The sequence below is a fragment of the Equus przewalskii genome, chromosome 1 (assembly GCF_037783145.1).
Source record: "Equus przewalskii isolate Varuska chromosome 1, EquPr2, whole genome shotgun sequence".
In the NCBI taxonomy this organism is placed as follows: domain Eukaryota; kingdom Metazoa; phylum Chordata; class Mammalia; order Perissodactyla; family Equidae; genus Equus; species Equus przewalskii.
Window position 1 is genome coordinate 173,346,993 of NC_091831.1, and position 17,868 is coordinate 173,364,860.

The 17,868-nt window shown below is 37.6% G+C and overlaps 1 protein-coding gene across 1 annotated transcript in view; it reads left to right on the forward strand.

Moving 5' to 3' along the window:
* TTC6 (tetratricopeptide repeat domain 6) overlaps nt 1–17,868 on the forward strand; it is a 189,720-nt gene that overhangs the window by 62,463 nt on the left and 109,389 nt on the right. The window contains exons 4-6 of the mRNA XM_070629311.1: nt 3,275–3,496; nt 8,742–8,875; nt 13,102–13,296. Coding sequence (XP_070485412.1) covers nt 3,275–3,496; nt 8,742–8,875; nt 13,102–13,296 — 551 coding nt within the window. The remainder of the gene's footprint in view (nt 1–3,274; nt 3,497–8,741; nt 8,876–13,101; nt 13,297–17,868) is intronic.

Genomic DNA, 17,868 nt, shown 5'->3' on the forward strand with positions numbered 1-17,868 from the left:
TTGATGAGAAGCTTACAGCTCTTTTAGAGGTGAAGCACCTGTTAACTTGATGTGTGGTGGTGGTAGAAAGGCTCCTCCGTGGTATCTTTCATTCCAGACACGTTTTTGGGTGCCTACTCTGTGCCAGAGATTAGAACTCTATCTTTCCATCCTACCCATTCCTTAGACTTCTAGAAGCTTCCTGGGCTGAGATTTATCTGGGTGGTACTGGCCAGCATGCTCCCATTCCAAGAGGGCCTGCTCTTTCTAAGCGGCACCGGCACCCTACCCACAGATGGTGGGGGCTTCAGTTGTGAACATCTCAATGCCACATGCCAGAGGTCTCTTAGTTCTTTGATGCAATTTACTTTCTTTTTTAAAAAGAGCATTCTTAGTGGAATGACTTTTCTTCTTGGATACCCACCATTTTAAATGTAATAGTTTTTGAATATCACAGAGGATTATTTCCTCACATACTTATCAAAAAAATCAAGGAATTCATTCATTGTTTTTCCTATTATGTGGCAGGCATTGTTTTAGACGTGGTTGGCACAGACAGAAAAGGCAGTGCTTGCCCTTGAGGAGCTTATTGTATGGAACAGGCCACTATATAAAGAGACAAAGTACAATACTGTTTAATAAATATTCTAATGGAGACTAATTACATAGTAGAGAAAACATTGATATGATTTCTTTTCATTTATCTATTCATTCACCAGGAATTGCAGAGCATCTGCAATGCACTAAGTGCTTGAGATATACAAGATAGGTGGGGCACAATTTGTTTTTTCGCTTTAAAGCTTTAAGGTACTCAAACTTTTTGGTCTCAGAATGCCTTTAAACTCTTAAAGAATATTTTAAGGACCCAAAGGAGCTTCTGTTTGTGTGGATTATATCAACCAATGTTTAGCATACTAAAAATTAAAACTGAGAAAAATATAAAATATATAAAAATATAATATTCATCCATTTAAAATAATAATAAGCCAATACATATTAACATAAAACTTTTTTTAAGGAAAAAATAGTATCCACAACAAAAGAATGTAGTGAGAAGGGTAGGATTATCTCACATTTTTTGCAAATCTCTTTAATATCTGGTTTAATAGAGAGCTAGATTCTCATATCTGCTCTGCATCCAACCTATTGTATGTGCTCTTTTGATTGAAGTCTTGTCTCATACAGATTAGAGAAAGACTCATATTTTAGTAGGCTTTTTACATAGTTAGGGATACTCTTCTTTGTTAATACAGCAAAAGTCCACAACTGGTAGTTTCTTAAAGATTGGTGGTGATGGGGAATCTAAAACCAGATAAATAAATTTATTGTATATTATTACATTAAAATTCATTCATCTGCCTTGTTCTTTGAATGGATCTTTTACTCCTGCATGATTTTGTAATCTCATGCATTAATCGTTTGAAAAGTATTAGTTCACTGTTTTACCCGGCACTACTTTTCCATCATCAGTGCAAATGTCAACACAGTGAAAAGGGCAAATAAGCCTTAGTACTATTAGGAAAATAGTTTTGCTGTTGCAGATCCCCTGAGAAGTTCTTGAAGACTGTCAGAGTTCGCGGACTACACTTTGAGGACCACTAGGCTATTGAATGGAGGGGGAGGAGGGCAGCAGGTTCAAACACAGCTCTGCTACTTTCAGTGTGACCTCGCACGGGTTGCTTAATATCTCCAAGCTTCAGCTTCTTCATTCATAATATGGGGCTACAAACAGTTCCTACTTCATGGAGTTGTGATGAGGATTAAAATTAGAGGAGATAATGCTCATATATGTTAATGATTATGATTATGATAATGATTACTTAGACGATTGTAATATAGTGTGATCTATGCTAAAATAGAGGCAGGCACAGAATAGTGACAGGATCAGAGAAGGCTTTGTGGAGGAGGTGAGGCTGGGCAGAGTCCTGAAGAGGATCATTTGCAGCTGGAGGACTACATTTCCCTATCCTTAAGCTTTTCTTCCTCCATTTTCTATTTTGGAGGGTGGTACCTTCATCTATTGAATCTCCCAAACCAGAACCCTGGGAGAGTGTGTTGAGGAAGCCGGGAGCAGAGAAATTCAGAAGAAAGAGAGTGACTAACAGTGCCCAAAGCTATGGAATGTAAAATGAATGAGTTTGTCATAGGTGGACAGTATAGGGCTCATAACACACATTACCCCAGTGGATCTATTCTGCCATTTTATGAAAAGGATTTCATTAACCCCTTTTAACCAATGAGGAAAATAAGGCTAAAAAGGGCTAAGTACATTGACCAAGATCAGATGTCTATTAATTGAGAGATCCAGGATTTGAATTAAGTCCTATTTGATTACAAAGCTCTTACTCTTTCCCCAGCACCATCCAGTAGCTTTATAAAAGCGTCAGCTCCAGATTAAAGTTTTGTTTTACAAACTTAAATTTCTTGGTTTGGCCATCCCTTCTCTGTTGTGAACAAAGAAACATAGTATTTGGTACTGTGTGCCATCTTTACCCTTTATTTTACTTATTAGCAAGTAAGTGTATCCAAGAACAAAGTGATACAACTGCATTTTCAAGTCGTTTTCTAGAATTCAGACTTTTACGGAAGTCAAGCTGGTTTTATTAGTCAGACTGGTTTTATCACCCACTAATTTGAGGCAGTGAAGTTTTCCCTGCTATGCTCCATAATCCCAAATAATCTTGGTTTAAAAATGAATAATATCCAAATATGGCTGTAAACATACTTTCTTTAAGCCTTGGTGAGATACAGATTAAATCAGTGAGACATTTTTAAGGAACACGAAACAGGTCTAAGAGTGATATTTTGTGAGAATTTTTCATTTGGGTTTGGGATGGAGCTGGGGTTGTCTGGGAGGTCTTCTTGAGGCTTCTGGGTCAGCTCTTCTCTGAGGACCTGAAGGCAGGCTCCTGGAAGAGAATCTGGCCAGCAGGAGTCTGTTTCTCAGGACCGAAGAACCTCAGGTGGGGCAGGGGTCAGCCGTTTCCGTCGGCCTTGGCTCTGTGAATGTGGGATGGAGTCAGGGTCAGACTGGAGTTTTGTTATTTCTTCAGAGTTGGTGCATGATAACTGTGGGGTAGCTATATTTTCCAAGACAAGGGCTGAGGAAGATAATTTGCCAGTGTTGCATTTTTCTTAAGTCAGTTTGAGTTACTTTTTCTCAATCTTCTGAGGAAACTTCCTACCTCTGCTTAATTTCAGTCATGCGTTTTGGTAATCATTTTGTTGTCAGAAAATGCTGTATGTCTTAAAAACTTTGGAAGGACCAATAAAAAGAGCATTCTTGTACCTTTACGTTTTCCAGCAGAAGGTGCTTGAGGAACTTCCTGAGGGTGTACCAAGTGTTTTGCAGATTGAACAAGAGGATATATTTGAATGGGGAGTCTCAGAAGCAGAAAGCCTGCTATTGAAACCTCAGGAAACTTTGGAAGTCCAGGCAGCAGATGAATCAAGTAAACCTTTGGAAGATGAGGCACCTGCAGGTGACTCAAAAGCAGCCAAACGGGTATCTTTAAAGGTAAAACACTATTTATGTTGGAAACGGAGTTATGAGAGTTGAGGATGCGCAGGTGTGAAGAAGTGGGTCAGGCAAGGGCCGATGCAGGGGGTGGGGGTGGGAGTTCACCCTGGAAAGGACCTTAAATATGCCAATTGCTTATTTGGCAAAAGGGGACATCCTTTTTTTTTTTGTGAGGGCTTTTAGTCGCAAACCTATTCGCAACTCTGAGGTGAGAAGACAGCTTCTTGAAGAGGGATGGAACCTCAGCGCTTTCAGAAATTGACCCAAGAGTTTTCCCGTTAGCGTTGAGGGAATCGGGAACTGCAGTCCAGGGACCAGGACGCAGTGAACCTTGTAGTTTTTAGAACTCGGCCCGATTTGGGTTTATCCTAACCCCTGGGTCTTTTCCTATGCTGAGAATGTTTCCCAGGTTCATTTTACTTATGTATCATTTAAATAATTTTTACCATATTTGCGTATCACTTGATTACTATTTGCCTAGTACTTTTCTTTAATTTGAGTCACCTTTTGATTTAAATGAGTTTATTTAAAAATAGGCACATTATTATTAGGATTTTAAAAAAGCCATTTTCCCCTGAAATACAACATATTATCCTGATTATCACCAGGGATCTTTGCCTCTGACTGATTCACATGGATACCACTTCTTGCCTAGACAACCTTCCTGGTCGGTCCCTCTCCTTTTGGGTCCCCCTCTCCCCACCAGTGACCAGATTCCTACTGTGCTTCACCCAAGTCAACTGGCCATTACCAGTTCTTCAACTTTTGCCCCAAACTCTCCAATCTGAAAGCTTGCGTTTATCTGTGGCCTTCCCCTTCCCTTGCCTTCTACATATAATCAGTCTCCAAGGCCTAGATTCCTCCTAAACATTATTGCTTGTAATTTTTCTCTTCTCTTTTCCAGTTGTCCCCATCATAGTCTGGGTCCTGGTGACATTATGTCTGTATTAGTGAGTTGGCTCCTGGTTTTTCTTCATTTCTCAAGCCCTGCTTTCTTAGGCTCATCTTGCATGGCACTAGCATATTGATCTTCTGAAGATATAGGTAAAAAGGAAGTTCTGCAAGTCATAGCTGTTCAGAGGAAATCCACCACTGCCATCAGGGAGAAGGGACTTATGCCGTGATTGGTGATCAGCTTTTCAGAACTCACATTGTCTTTCTAAGGCATGAACTTGGGGAAGTGAAGTACGTCAAGGCTAAGTGAATCCTCTCATTGCTAACTACTCTAGGTGAATACTGTGTGTTAAGCCGACACCTTATGGATGTAGACACCTTAGAAAGCATCTTTAAAGACGATGGCATCTTGATGAGAAATTGCTAGGCTAGTGGGCACAGGTAGGGTTTTAATCTATTCTTCTACATAAACGTTGGAATTATGGAAATAAAATGTGTGCATGAGAGACAAATGGTTGGGTACTAAATGTGTCAACGAATGAAACGGACTTTCTGGACAGGGGTTTAACCACCACGGCCTGTCAGAAACTTAAATCCCACATTAGAAAAGTCCCATAATGTTAATTCTTTTGGTTTGTATGGCAGCTATTAAATATTACTAAGAAGTTATGCAAAATTATTTATTTTTGGTAAAAAGAGGTAGTCCTTTCCTAAGGTAGCTAGAATATATTGAGTGTTTACCATGTACCAGCCACTTTGCTAAGTGTTTTGCATGTAATCTTATTTTTTCCTAATAACAACCCTATTATCACCCTCATTTTATAGTTGAAAAAACTGAGTCATAGAGAAGATATGCAAAGATAGGCTGAAAAAATGCCTAGGGAGGGAGTGTCCCTCACAAAACTAGGAGGGATGGTTTGATGAGAGAGACTTGGAGAATGGGTTAAGAGGGTTCTAAATTCTAAACTGAAACCAGAGTGTTTCTAGTGGTGGAGAAGAGAATACCTAATAAGACTTTATGGTTTATTGTTGTGGGATGCTGTGGAACACATCAGAAATGCCGTAGAAAACAGCACTGGAAGTGTCCCTGTGACTCATCCCACCAAGTCTTCACCAAGTATTTTGTATTTACTTATTGTGTTAACATCTTAAGATCAGTTATTATCCATGAACTTTACCATGTTTGGATATTTGAGGCTATAAAGTTAGTCTCTAGCATCTCTGGCACAGGAATGAGGATCAATATACTCCAGCAAGCCAGGCCAGACTAGGGGGACAAGAAGACCGCTTTTGACATAGCTAATAGGGCTAGCACAGAGGTGTGATAAAGGAGCAATGCGGGACTTCCACTGCTCAGATATGTGCCAGAAAGTCTCATTCAGCAAAAAAGTAGAGAATTTGATCAATCCTTACTTTACTGACCATTTCTACTCTTAGAAGCCCATTAGTATAATAAATGTTATTAGGACTTTAGTCTAAGTCATGACCAAAAAGAAGAGAAATTAGATAATGGTGACTCTATGAAGAAATGACTGACACAAGAGCCCATGAGCAGATTGTTGAGCATCTTAGGAGGGCTAACGCTCAAAAGTGTGTAAAAAATATAGATATCATGTGTCCTGAGATTCTAAATGGAAAGAAGTTTAAGAAATGTGGGGTGCCCTAAATTCCCTCAAATTTTCACAAAACAATTATGAGTGATCTATTGCATTCAGAGTTTTAAAAATATACAAAAGATGAAAGAAGAAATACATATCCATAGGTAAATATAAAAGTTGCATGTGGCTATAAAAATTATACCAAGAAGGTTAACATCCAGAATGGGTTGAGGTCTGTGAATAATGCTAAGAATAAAAAAGTATTTTTTTCATGTTAGTTTTGGAGCAAAGAGAGAAAAAAGAAAGGATAACCCTGTCTTTATGGATGAAGAGTGTGATGACAACAGATGACAGAGTGGCCTTAATTTACTTTTGGAAAAATGTTGAGGTTTTAAATAGAAAGATGACAAAGAGAAAAGGAAGCTGATAAACTCATACTTTTCTTCTCTCAAATCTGACAAGGAGAATGAGCTTCAGTTTCGAAAGAAGAAAAAAAGAATTGATAAAAGAAACTTGAAGCCCAAGATTGGTAAAAGATGCCCCATCCCATTGGCTTGGATAGATGGGTTTCAGCCCGGCTGTGCCCCTGTCGGCAGCAGCTTTGAGGAGCTGTTGCAGTGGGAGAGGTGCTGGAAGCCCAGAGGCGAGCAACTGCAAATCTGAATTTTATTTCTTTTAAGGGTAAGGGTTACGGTTTCTGTAATCTATGCATTGGTCTCGGACAAAACTCCGCAATGATTAAATGAATTGTTAAAAGAATTTTGTTTGAACCCTTATAAGAGGAAGCAGAAATCTTCTGGAACCAGCAGAGTTCCCTAAGGACAGGCCATGGAAGACCAACCTTGTTTGTTTTTTTTGAATCACTATATTGAACATTAGAAAAGTGTTAGACACGGAGTTCAACACAAGAGTACCATGGTGAAGAGCCCAGCATACAAGAAAACTCAATAAACTTTAGGTATTGTTATTATCCTTTGGGTTTCAGCAATCCATTTATGGAAGCCTCCCAATGACAGTTTTGTAGACAAGACTGTGGTCAGGGTAAGAGCTAGATGGATTTTTAATTAGTTATGCAAAGGATGCACAATTAATCATGACAGTCTCTAGTGGACTGCAATAGGACTGTGCCCAGTTTGGCAGATTTCCTAATAATTTGGATGAGAATATGGAAGATTTGCTGATTAGATTTGCAGATAACATCCAAATGTGACTAGTAAGGTTTGGTTTGTCAAACCTCAGATGAAACTTAATTGGGATAAATGTACGCATGGCCCTTGGGTCCACAAACTAAGTGCATAGATAGGGGATGACATGACTTAGAGCAAATGTGAAAAAGACTTCAGGGTTTTAGGCTACAGTTTAGTTTTGCAATAAGAAGACAAGTGCAATCATAGTTTGTGTTGATTGACAAATACCATAAAAGAGGATCATCTTTCTCCTGCTTGATCTGATCATATCACACCTCAAATGCTGTGTTCAGATGTGGGTGTCCAAACCCAGGAGAGGCACTGACAAATTGGAGACTGTTTGGAGGAGAGCATTCAAGGTGACAAAGCACAGTACTTCAAAACAGTGTCAATGTAAGGTAGAGTTGAAGGGACTGGGGATGTTTATATGGGGGGAAAAGCAGGCCCAAGGGAGTCAAGTATATTCAAATATTTGTCTGTCAAATGGGAGAGAGCCATATTATGCCTTTATGATCCTGAGGTTTGAACTGAGATTAGTGGATGAAAGTTGTTAGGTTCAATAATAAAGAAAAAAACAAACAAAAATTCTAACAACTGGAAGAGTTTCAAAGAGAAAGTGGCTGCCTTTGGATGTATCCAAGTCCTCCGTTCCTGGTCTTGTTCATGTCAGGATGGATGACAATTTGATGGAGACAGTGTAGAGGAAGTTCAAACGTTAACTGGATGCTGAGATGGAATGCTCTGTACTCTGAGCTTTCCTTATTTGTCGTCACTTCCTTACCCGGGACGTCGCAGTAACCCTCTCCTTACTACTGCACCTAGTCCAAACGCTCTGCCTAAATTTATAGGAACCTCTCTTTATCTGGCCTCCTTTTACTTATTCAACCAATCTCTCTGCTTTCCCCAAGGAAAGCCTCTCTGCTTTCTTTCTTAAATCCAGTCTCAAAAAAATGCAGAGCAATGCACAGAGAAAAGCATCTTTGGATGAACTATTGCCGTGAATACTGCAAATTTTCTAAGAAATCTAGGAAAACAATACTCCCAAAGTCTATGATTGAAAGGCAATTATTTAAGAGACCAGGAATGCATTATCTTTCCCAAGCAGTAGAAATAGAAAACAGTACAACCGTAAGAAGTACAAACGGATGAACGTTGCTGAGGGTGCTTACATAAAGCATTAAAGCTCATTTCGGCTTGTGCTTGCAACCACTAGTCATGGCAAATTTTAAGAGACTAAGGGTAAGTTCTATTAAAAATGCCAATCAAGAAGAGTAGATTTATGGAAGGACAAAATCTTATATTTCTTCTTCATAGTTTTAAGGCAATAAATAAAATTTATAAGTAAATATGGTACAAATATTTTTATTGCCATGAACGTGTATATGTAAAAGTTTAGGAATGAATTTAGAGGAAAATATCAACTCACCTTTAGGATTTCTATTCTGTTTTAAAATATATATAGAAATTAGGAGTTTGAACATAAGACGGACCATTAAAAATGGGAGAAAGCTCTAACTCGTTATTACAACTTCCCTTAACAGCACATTTTATATTTTTTTAAAGGTGAAATCATCAGAATTGTTGCAAATCAGAGGAAAAGAAGTTAAGCGAACACGAAAAAGTATATTAGGACTTCCACAACAGAGACAAAAAAAGTCTTCAAAACTCCCGAGGGATCAAAAACTACCTAAACAAAAGTAACTTCCTTAACTTTACAAATTTACTGTCTGAAGAGAACTTATTCAGTAGCATTGATACCTGAAAATGCATTTTTAAAGGAAAATCAAGTGTTTTAGAAATTTGTGTATGAGATCTAAGTTAAATCTCACAGGAAGAGTTGGTGGCAGATAGTGCTGTAGGATGTACATGCTATACTCTACACTTCTTTCCATTCTTGTCTTTGAAATGTACTAGCTTAATGATATAACAATACCTAGAATAAAAATAGCTCTTTGTGAGACAAAAGAAAATTAAAAGTTAACATGTTAGATTTGACATTTTTGGTCATTGTAATGACTAGTTTGGATTAACTCTTTCTTATATTGCTTAATTTTGCTATGATAAAATAAAATAAAAGACAACTCAACACAAAATGTCCATAGGCCAATTGATTTGGTAATTTAGATGGCCTTATTTTTCTCTACTATCGTATTATGTTTCATCCCCCGCCCATATTTTTAATAGGGTTTCTTATTACACAGGGGTACAACCACAATTTTGAAAAATGGTGTGTAAATGCAATTTAGATTTATGGTTTATCTTTTGCCATTCACCTTGTTGAAACTGATTTTCTCCTTATTTCACCACTAGGTTTTTATGGGTTGGTTTATTCTAGATTCTCCTTCATTTAACTCTTTATGGGGCCTTAAAGAAGCTTTAATTATTAGCTTTTGTTGTTGCTTAGGGCACTGAAAGGTGTGCTGGACACGGAAGACAACCTTTTTATGGCCAGCCTAAACTTTGTAAATGGATATTACTCACAATTTAGTAGCTGAGAATAGACTCATGGGAAAAGAATTCCAAAGTTTATGAAAGAGTCAAATTGGCATTTAAGTGACCCTGTACATGCCATTGCTTATCTGCATTGCTTTAAGCTCATTTAGTTAGCAAGATTATGTATTAAAACAAATAGTGACAGCAGACAACAAGTATTTTACCTTCAATAAATAGTTACTGTCAGATTATCAATGAAGCAGAAACTTCTTGATTTTTTTTTCTAAAAACCTTGCATTCAGTGCATTAAGCAAAGTAGCTTGGCCACACACAGAGTCAGAGTCTTTTCTTTTTTATGTCTTAGAGTTTCAAAGGATGACAGATAGTTCTGTTTAAGGAGAGTGTGCTATAAAAACACACAGCTTTCCTAAGCATGCCAAAAATATCTGTAGATCTTTTTGATATGTATAGTACTGTGTTAATTCATTAAAACTGAAGTCAGAAATTTCCATTAGAGAGAAATAAGAATGAGACACAGAGGAATAAAAATCTGATATTTAAAAAAATTGTATAGTAAAAGAGAATTTTGGAAAAATGTGTCTGAAATCTTTTGTTCACTGCTCCTTTTTCCTTAATCAATTTTTTGCCTAACTTTTCTCACCAGTGACTAGCCCCCAAATTAAATTATTTTCTTGGGAATTGAGCACACACAGGGTGCCATCTCTTGAAAATGTAGTCTTATTTAGCTCAATAACCAAGGGATAGTCACTTGCAGATCTATGTTATTAGAGAATGATGGGAGCATAGGAATTCAGATAAGTTGTAATGCTTTTTTTAAGGAAAAAAAAACCCCTGTAATGTAATCTCCAGTACATTCCACTAGCCAGGACCTGTTCCAGACAGAATGATGATGTAGGTGAGCTTGACATCAGAGCTCACCTTTTTCTCCCCTCTTTTTTCAGTCCTTTCTTAGGAATCCAGAGTGCCTGGCTCGCTGGCTTTCTGGACACCCATTTTCACTCCTCCAGTTAGTTCTCTGTCTCAAGCATTTCCAGATTCTTTAGATTTACTTCTCTTTTCTTTCCCCACTCAAACACATACAAATTTCATGTCCTGGTCTTGTTTTGGAAATGACATAAACTGTTCTCTATTAGTGATTCAATAATGTACATATCATACCTAGCAATTGGTTAGCTGCTGTGCAGAGCAAATTAGTAACAACAGTAATAAAATTAAAACAAGCATTTCTTGAGAGTCCTACAGACCAGGAACTGTTATTGTGATCAATTCTTACAAATGCAAGAGTTAGGGATTTCTATTCTTATTTTACAGAAGACCTTCAGAGATGCCATGATACAATTTGCAAGAGTTAGAATTGAGATTCTGATCCAGGCTCAGCCAACTCCGAAGTCTATACTCTTTATGTAATGCTACTCTTCAGACACATGGAGCAGTCAGTAGAGACTTGCATTAACCCCTTAGATAAAGGGTCAGAATGGGCAGCACAAGAATAGCACATTGTATAAAAGGAGATATTTGTAAAAAAGAAAAAAGAAGTAAATTTTGCAGGGAAGTTTGTTCTGGAGCTATTGTTTGAAGGATGTTTAGACATGGACAAAAGAACAAAAAGATAGGCATCATTCTATTCATAACTGAAGGAACGGACAGGTTTTGCTGGCCCTGTGATTTTTCCTGGAGACTGATAATACCTAACATCTGCCATGTAAAAGAAACTGTTCTAAACTCACTCAGTCCTCTCTTTCTTAAAGCAACTTTATCCAGGATGCACAAATGTTGTTATTCCCAACTTACTGAGGCATGGAGAGATTGACTTGCTGATGACCAAGTGATCATTTTAAACAGAATTGGAACATAGGCAGTCTGACTCCAGATTCTACACTCTTAACCACTCTGCTAGAAGTAGGGCCAGATGACAGAAGCCTAGGAACTTAGGAGAGAGCAAGTTAGGAAGATGCAGCAAGCAACAAAGAACCATTGTGCTGGGTAAAGGAGTGTTTAAAGAAGATCAGTGTGGTAGATTTCTACAGGAATGTCATGAAGAACGGAGGACACACAGGGTGCAGTGCTCAACCCAAGTGGCAGACCCTTGCTAGTGCAGGCTGAGGTGCTGAAGACCTTGACTGGAGTGGGTTGGAAGTGAGGCGGGAGAAGGAGCACACCTGAGCAACTCCGTGAGGGCGAGAAGCTCTGTTTTCCACTGGACATGCAGGGGAAGGAAAGAGGAGTTGAAGATGGCTCCAGTGTTCTGTATCTTGAAGATGAAGAATCTAGGTGAGATAGTGATACCTGAGATGAGATTTGGCAGCTCAGCGCAGAGGAACTAGCTGAAACGCTGAAGACGGTTTTTCTGTGTGGAAAGAGAAGTTCGCCCCTTGGAAGCCATACTCAGTTTGGAAGATGAGGAAAAGACAGTGACTAAGTCAAACTATGAGGAATTTGAGAGGTTAATGGAGAACTGGAGTAGTGCAGACTTAAATAAGCTCATGGAAAGAGCGATTTCAATAAGGATCATCAATACTGTCAGCTGTGGGTTGGAGGTCAGAGAGAACAGGATCTAAAGTTGATTTGATTTGATTTGATGAGAAGGTCATCATGTGGTTGGTGTAAGAGTGTAACTTTAGTAGGGAGGTGGGGGCAGAGTAGTGCTGGATAAGGGCCAGTTCCACCTCAGGGGTCATCAATAGGCATTAATAGGAAAACAATAGGAATTAATAGGAAAACAAGTCGGGAGTGTTGTGTTTAGATCCTAGTAGCCACTCACTAATTTTGCAACATATCCAAAATAAGTCCTCTCCAAAATAACGATAAGAATACCCCTCATGTAGGTTTATTGTGGGAGTCAGAGAAAATGTGTATAAATCACCTAGCCAGAGTCTGGTACATAGTAGGTTCTCAGTTAGTCTTTGTTGGTTGGATGGCAAGTGACACTGGGGATTAGGAAAGCAAATCTTCATGCTCTCTTCTCCAGTTTGGAAAGGCAGAAGAGAGGCAAGTTCTAGTACAGTGGGAAGGAAGATGCCACATCAACTTAGAGAGATCCAGAGTTCCACTGATGCTAGTTATTGGATGATGCACCGTATTGCTCTCCTTCCTCAGGAACATTAGCATTTGAGCAGAGTAGCAGAGCAGTAATGCATGACCGCTGGATATGGGGTCACTTGCTGAGTTACAGAACTCAGGAGAGGAGAGATTTGGGGTGGAATGATAATGAGTTTGCTTTTAGACCTGTTGATTCTAAGACATGTAGGTTGAACTCCTCAGCAGGCAGGTGGATATACGACTTTGAAGATCTGGCCAGTGGTCTGAAATTGTGATATTAAATTTGTTATAAAAGATTATTACAGTTTTAAATCTATTCTCCTACATTTCTACTCCTTTTTAGAGCCTGAACTCAACTCTCAATGGTAAATGGTATTTTATATCTAAAGACTCCAAACTGTTAAAAGAAGCCCTCTTTTCTCTGTTGCAGAATTCCACCAGACTACTCTACTCCTACCCTTCACGATCTGTGCGCCACTGTCCCAGCCCGGGAGCTGCCCATTGACCTGCGCCTGGCTTCTCGAGTGTATCATACAGCCAGCAAGAAAGGCCACAGTCCTCTGCTGGGGCTATTTGGAACCTCTTTCTCAGGTGATCCCTCGACAGATGAAGAGCAAAGAGACAGGTAAGAGTTCCACTGGTAATTTTGTTTTAAACTTGACTTAAACTGTGAGAGACGTTCTGCCTTTGAGGTTTAGATTTTGGAGACTTGATTCTGTTCTTGGACACTAAAGAGGAGCGGTTTTTGTCCTTTTCCACCCCTTCCCAGGACGGACACAGTCCAAGTCAGTGTCTTCATTTCCTGCCATTATAACAGGAACAATGCCCTGTCATAAGGTAACTTTAGTTTGCCGGTTTATGGTTTCCAAAGAGTGTCACATACATTATCTCGTTTGTTCTTCAGAACAGCACTGTGGAGTACAGATGTGGAAATTGAGGCTCATAAAAATCAAGCAACTTCACCAGGCTTATACAACTAAGGAAATTACAGATTTGGGAGTTGGAGCCCATCTTTTAGATTTCACCACCATTGGGCATACTTGGGTCCAGTGATCATGTACAAAAGTCAGTGCCTGTGGAATTTCTTCCATTTCTCCTCATGTCTCACTTTCCTTTGAAATCTGAGTATTCTTTTGTGGAGGGTATATAATTTATAGTGTCCTCAAAAGAGAGGAGAAAAAGGAAGGCGCTAACATTTATGTAGAAGTGAGCTTTGCATCTTTCTTATTTAAATCTTCAACTGTAAGGGAGAAGTCATAATTTCTATTTATTATGTTCATGAAGAAACTTAGGCTCCATAATATTAGGATACCTGCTCAAGTTCTTATCTCTGAATAGTGATTGGAATCCAGATGTGTCTGTCTTAGTTTTTCTCAAACTTTTTTCATTATCACCCCCTTTAGGAAGTCTTTTTTAGACTTTTTTTTTCCTAATCACCCTCCCCATTAAATTGTAATACCCCAGATATACTGCATATCTGTTTATGGCACTGTATCTGTGCTTTCTACATAAAAAGTCTAAGCTTTTATTGCTGCCCCCAAGGCACCAATTTTCAGCCCCCTGGGGGTAATATCACCCGCCCAGCGAGAAGGTATACTCTAAAGTCTCCTGCCTTTCAGCAGAGCTGGTGAAAATCCTGAAAAACCATCTACTACGCATTTTAAGAATAGTAAAAGTGTTAAATATTAAGTTAAATTTAAATGGAAATATTTTCAGTATTTTCTTTTAACTATTCTAGATATATGAGGATAATATTTTAAAAGATCACATTTACTTATGCTGTCAAAAATTATTAGTAAATTACCATTCTTTTCATGGCATATTTTGAGCCCATTTCCTCAAACTTGACTTTTAGTAAAATTTCTAATACTTGACTGCATTCTTTCACGGTTTAAAATCATGTGGTTTCTGGAATCCACCCGGTAGCCTGGTGGTTAAGTTCCCATGCTGCGCTTCAGTAGCCCAGGGTGCTGGGGTTTGGATCCTGGGTGTGGATCTACACACTGCTCATCCAGCCATGCTGTGGCGGCATCCCACACAGAAAATAGAGGAAGATTGGCTACAGATGTTAGCTCAGGGCCAATCTTCCTCACCAAAAAAACGAAAAAACCATCTGATTTCCCTGTGTTCAGTAATCACAATGAGATTCAGTTTGAATCCGTAAAAGAAGGTCATTTTCATGTTTATTTTCCACTTAGGCAAAAGGATTTTTTTAGGGTTTGTTATTCGTCTAAGACTTTATACATCTAAGACTTTAGTTTTAATTTATCAAGTCAATGTTTGCTAAGTTTTTGAAAAAAATTATGCATGAAGAATGTTAGAAATTTCAAAACTGTTGCAGTATCTGTGGTAGAAAATAGCAGTTCCATGTGACGTTCTTTGGAATGTCTTTTAAAAGCCTAAAGCTGAGAGTGGAAAATTAAGACAAACATAATCTAGTAGTCATGAAACTACTATTCTGAGTCATTTCCATTAGCACTCTGCAAGCCACGCATCATTTTGAGGACTCCCAGCTTCTATTATTCATGCAAAATGTTAAAAAATACGGTTTTCCTTCCAATTCTAAATTTTTTTTTTCTTCAAGTGGATCTCACTTTCTTTTTCCAAGAGAGTCAATAAATATTCTATTCAATGGTGATAAGTCTTGGCAATTTGTTCCTAAGTACTAAATAAGAAGTTCATTTAAGCACTGAATATTTACTTCCCCAGCATCCGTCTCTTGAGGATTGCCTTGCTAAACATAGCGTAACCTTTGCAAAATATATCTGTCTGCTGAGCCTTCAAGTTTGGAGAAACGTATAATTCTTTCTTCTCTAATAAGTGTTCTCAAGAAAAGTAATTGTAAACACAAAATGAATACCCTTTTTCTTGGCAGCTTTTTGGTTTTTCTCTGCAATGAACAGTTACCTACAAAGCATAGTAATACTTGTGGTTATTAGTTTAATGCTTTCCTAATTCTGTGTATAGTAATTGTTATTTGTGCCAAACACCATGGATATTTTGGTAGAATAGCATGGGTACATACTCAAGTTTATTTAAAATAGCAATGTACTGCTCAAACTTATGTCTATTTTGCTAAACGGCAGTTTTGATGAGAACTACACAAATATTCCATATGATCATAGTTTTACTTTTAAAATTCCTGTGTTGTAAAGAGAAGTTTATAGACATTTAGTCAGAATTCTTAGCATGGAATTTTAGATTTTGGGTTTCTAAAATAAGAAAAATCATTGAAAGTGTTTAAATGCTTAGATTAGTGCTGAAAGTTGTGAACAGCCGTCTGAACATCTCTCGTATACGCACGTCTTTGAACGAGGTGTGGCGTTCTATAGACGGAACTTTTCAGTCAAGGTTATGTGTGAACATTTAAATTATTTCATAATATTCACTAACTTAACCAAGCTGCAATGTAAGAAAATTCCTAGGTGTGGAATTATTAAACTTTCAGGCTTAAAAATTTTGATACATATTCCTGGATTTATCTCCATAAAAATTATATCAACTTATGGTCATATCAACAATTTATGGCACTGTTCATTTCCTTTCACCCTTGCCAAACTACTAATTGTCAATCTTCTTAATTTTTTTCTAATCTTATGAGGAAAATATCTTTATGTTATTATTTTTTATTCGTTTCTAGTAGGATTGAGCATATTTTTTGATATCTCTTGGCTATCTGTTTTTCTCCTTTTGAGAATTACCAATTCATATTCTGTGTCATCATTTATCTTTTTTTTGATTTATAAGTGATGTTTTTATATTAAAGATTTTAATTATGTATAATATATATTGTAGACTTTATTTTTACCTTGTTGCTTGCTTTTCACTTTTGTTTATGGTGTTTTTGTGCCATACAGAAGTTTTAATTTTATGTGGTAAAAACTAGCAATCATTTTCTTCGTGTATTCTAGTCTTGGTGTCATTCTTAGAGTGGACTTTTCTACATTTAAATTTAAATGTATTTTCTCATATTTTCTTCTGGTAACTTTATGGCTTTCTTTTAAAAGAACAAATCTTTGACTCACCTGTAATTAATTTAATAAGAAGATTAAGCACTGTTTTTTTCCCCTAAATGACTAGCCAGTTGCACAGTATCATTTATTCAATAAATGCTCTTTTCATCACTAATTTGAAATGCCAGCTTTTCATACCTTAAATTCCAGTGTGTTACTGAGTCTATTTATGAACTTATATTCTATTTCCCTGATTTGTCTGAGTAAAACTGCTTGTGTATTTTGTTGATCTACCATCTATAAAGAGAGGGTTGGCAAAAATACTAGCCTACAAACCTTGGCTGCCCTTCTCAAGTCAGATGCCCCTGATGGCTGGCTTCCTGGTGGTGAGCGGTGCTTAAGCTATAGGTTTACACCTAACCCTCAACTCGACTTCAAACGATGAGGGAAATTTCTAGTCACATTTTTAAAAAAACGTGGACAGACTTTTAGTTCTATACATTAAGACAGCAGCAACTACAACAACAACAATTGGAAAACCAAAGCTTAAGTGTCAGAATTCAGTGTTTAACTTCATGTATTATTTTGTTACAAAATAATAGTAAAACTACGTTATTTCAGCAAAAATGCAAAAAAAAAAAAAATGGAAACCCCTCAATTACTCAAAATCTTGCCATCCAGAGATAATATTGTTTATACTCTTAAATTTACTATTCCAGACTTTTCAGTATGTAAATAAATCATAAAGAATGAAATTGAGATAATGCTATGTACGTATTGTTTTGTAACCCTATTTTTAAAACTCATTATGTCATAAATATCTTTCCATGTCAAGAAATACAGATCTGAATAATTACTTAAATCAATGAACAAATATTTTTTGTGTACCTACTATGTGGCAGGTGTAGAATTAGGCACCAGGAAGCATCTGCAAACAAGAGAAACATAATCCCTACCCTCAGGGAACTTGGAGTCTAGCAGAGAAGAAAGGTGGTGAATTAATTATTGTGAATGTGACGATTAATATGGAGATGTGCAAGGTGCTGTGGAAACATGTAAGAAGAGTTCCTGATTATCTGGGGCGGTTTAAGGCACTCACCTTTAAATTGAAACCTGAAGAATGAATGGAAGATAGTGAGGAGGAGGGGAAAGAAATATTTTTTAGGTTCTTGCTGCTCAAAAGTATGTTCCACAGACTAGCAATGTCAGCTTCAGCTGGGAATGTGTTAGAAAGGCAGATGATT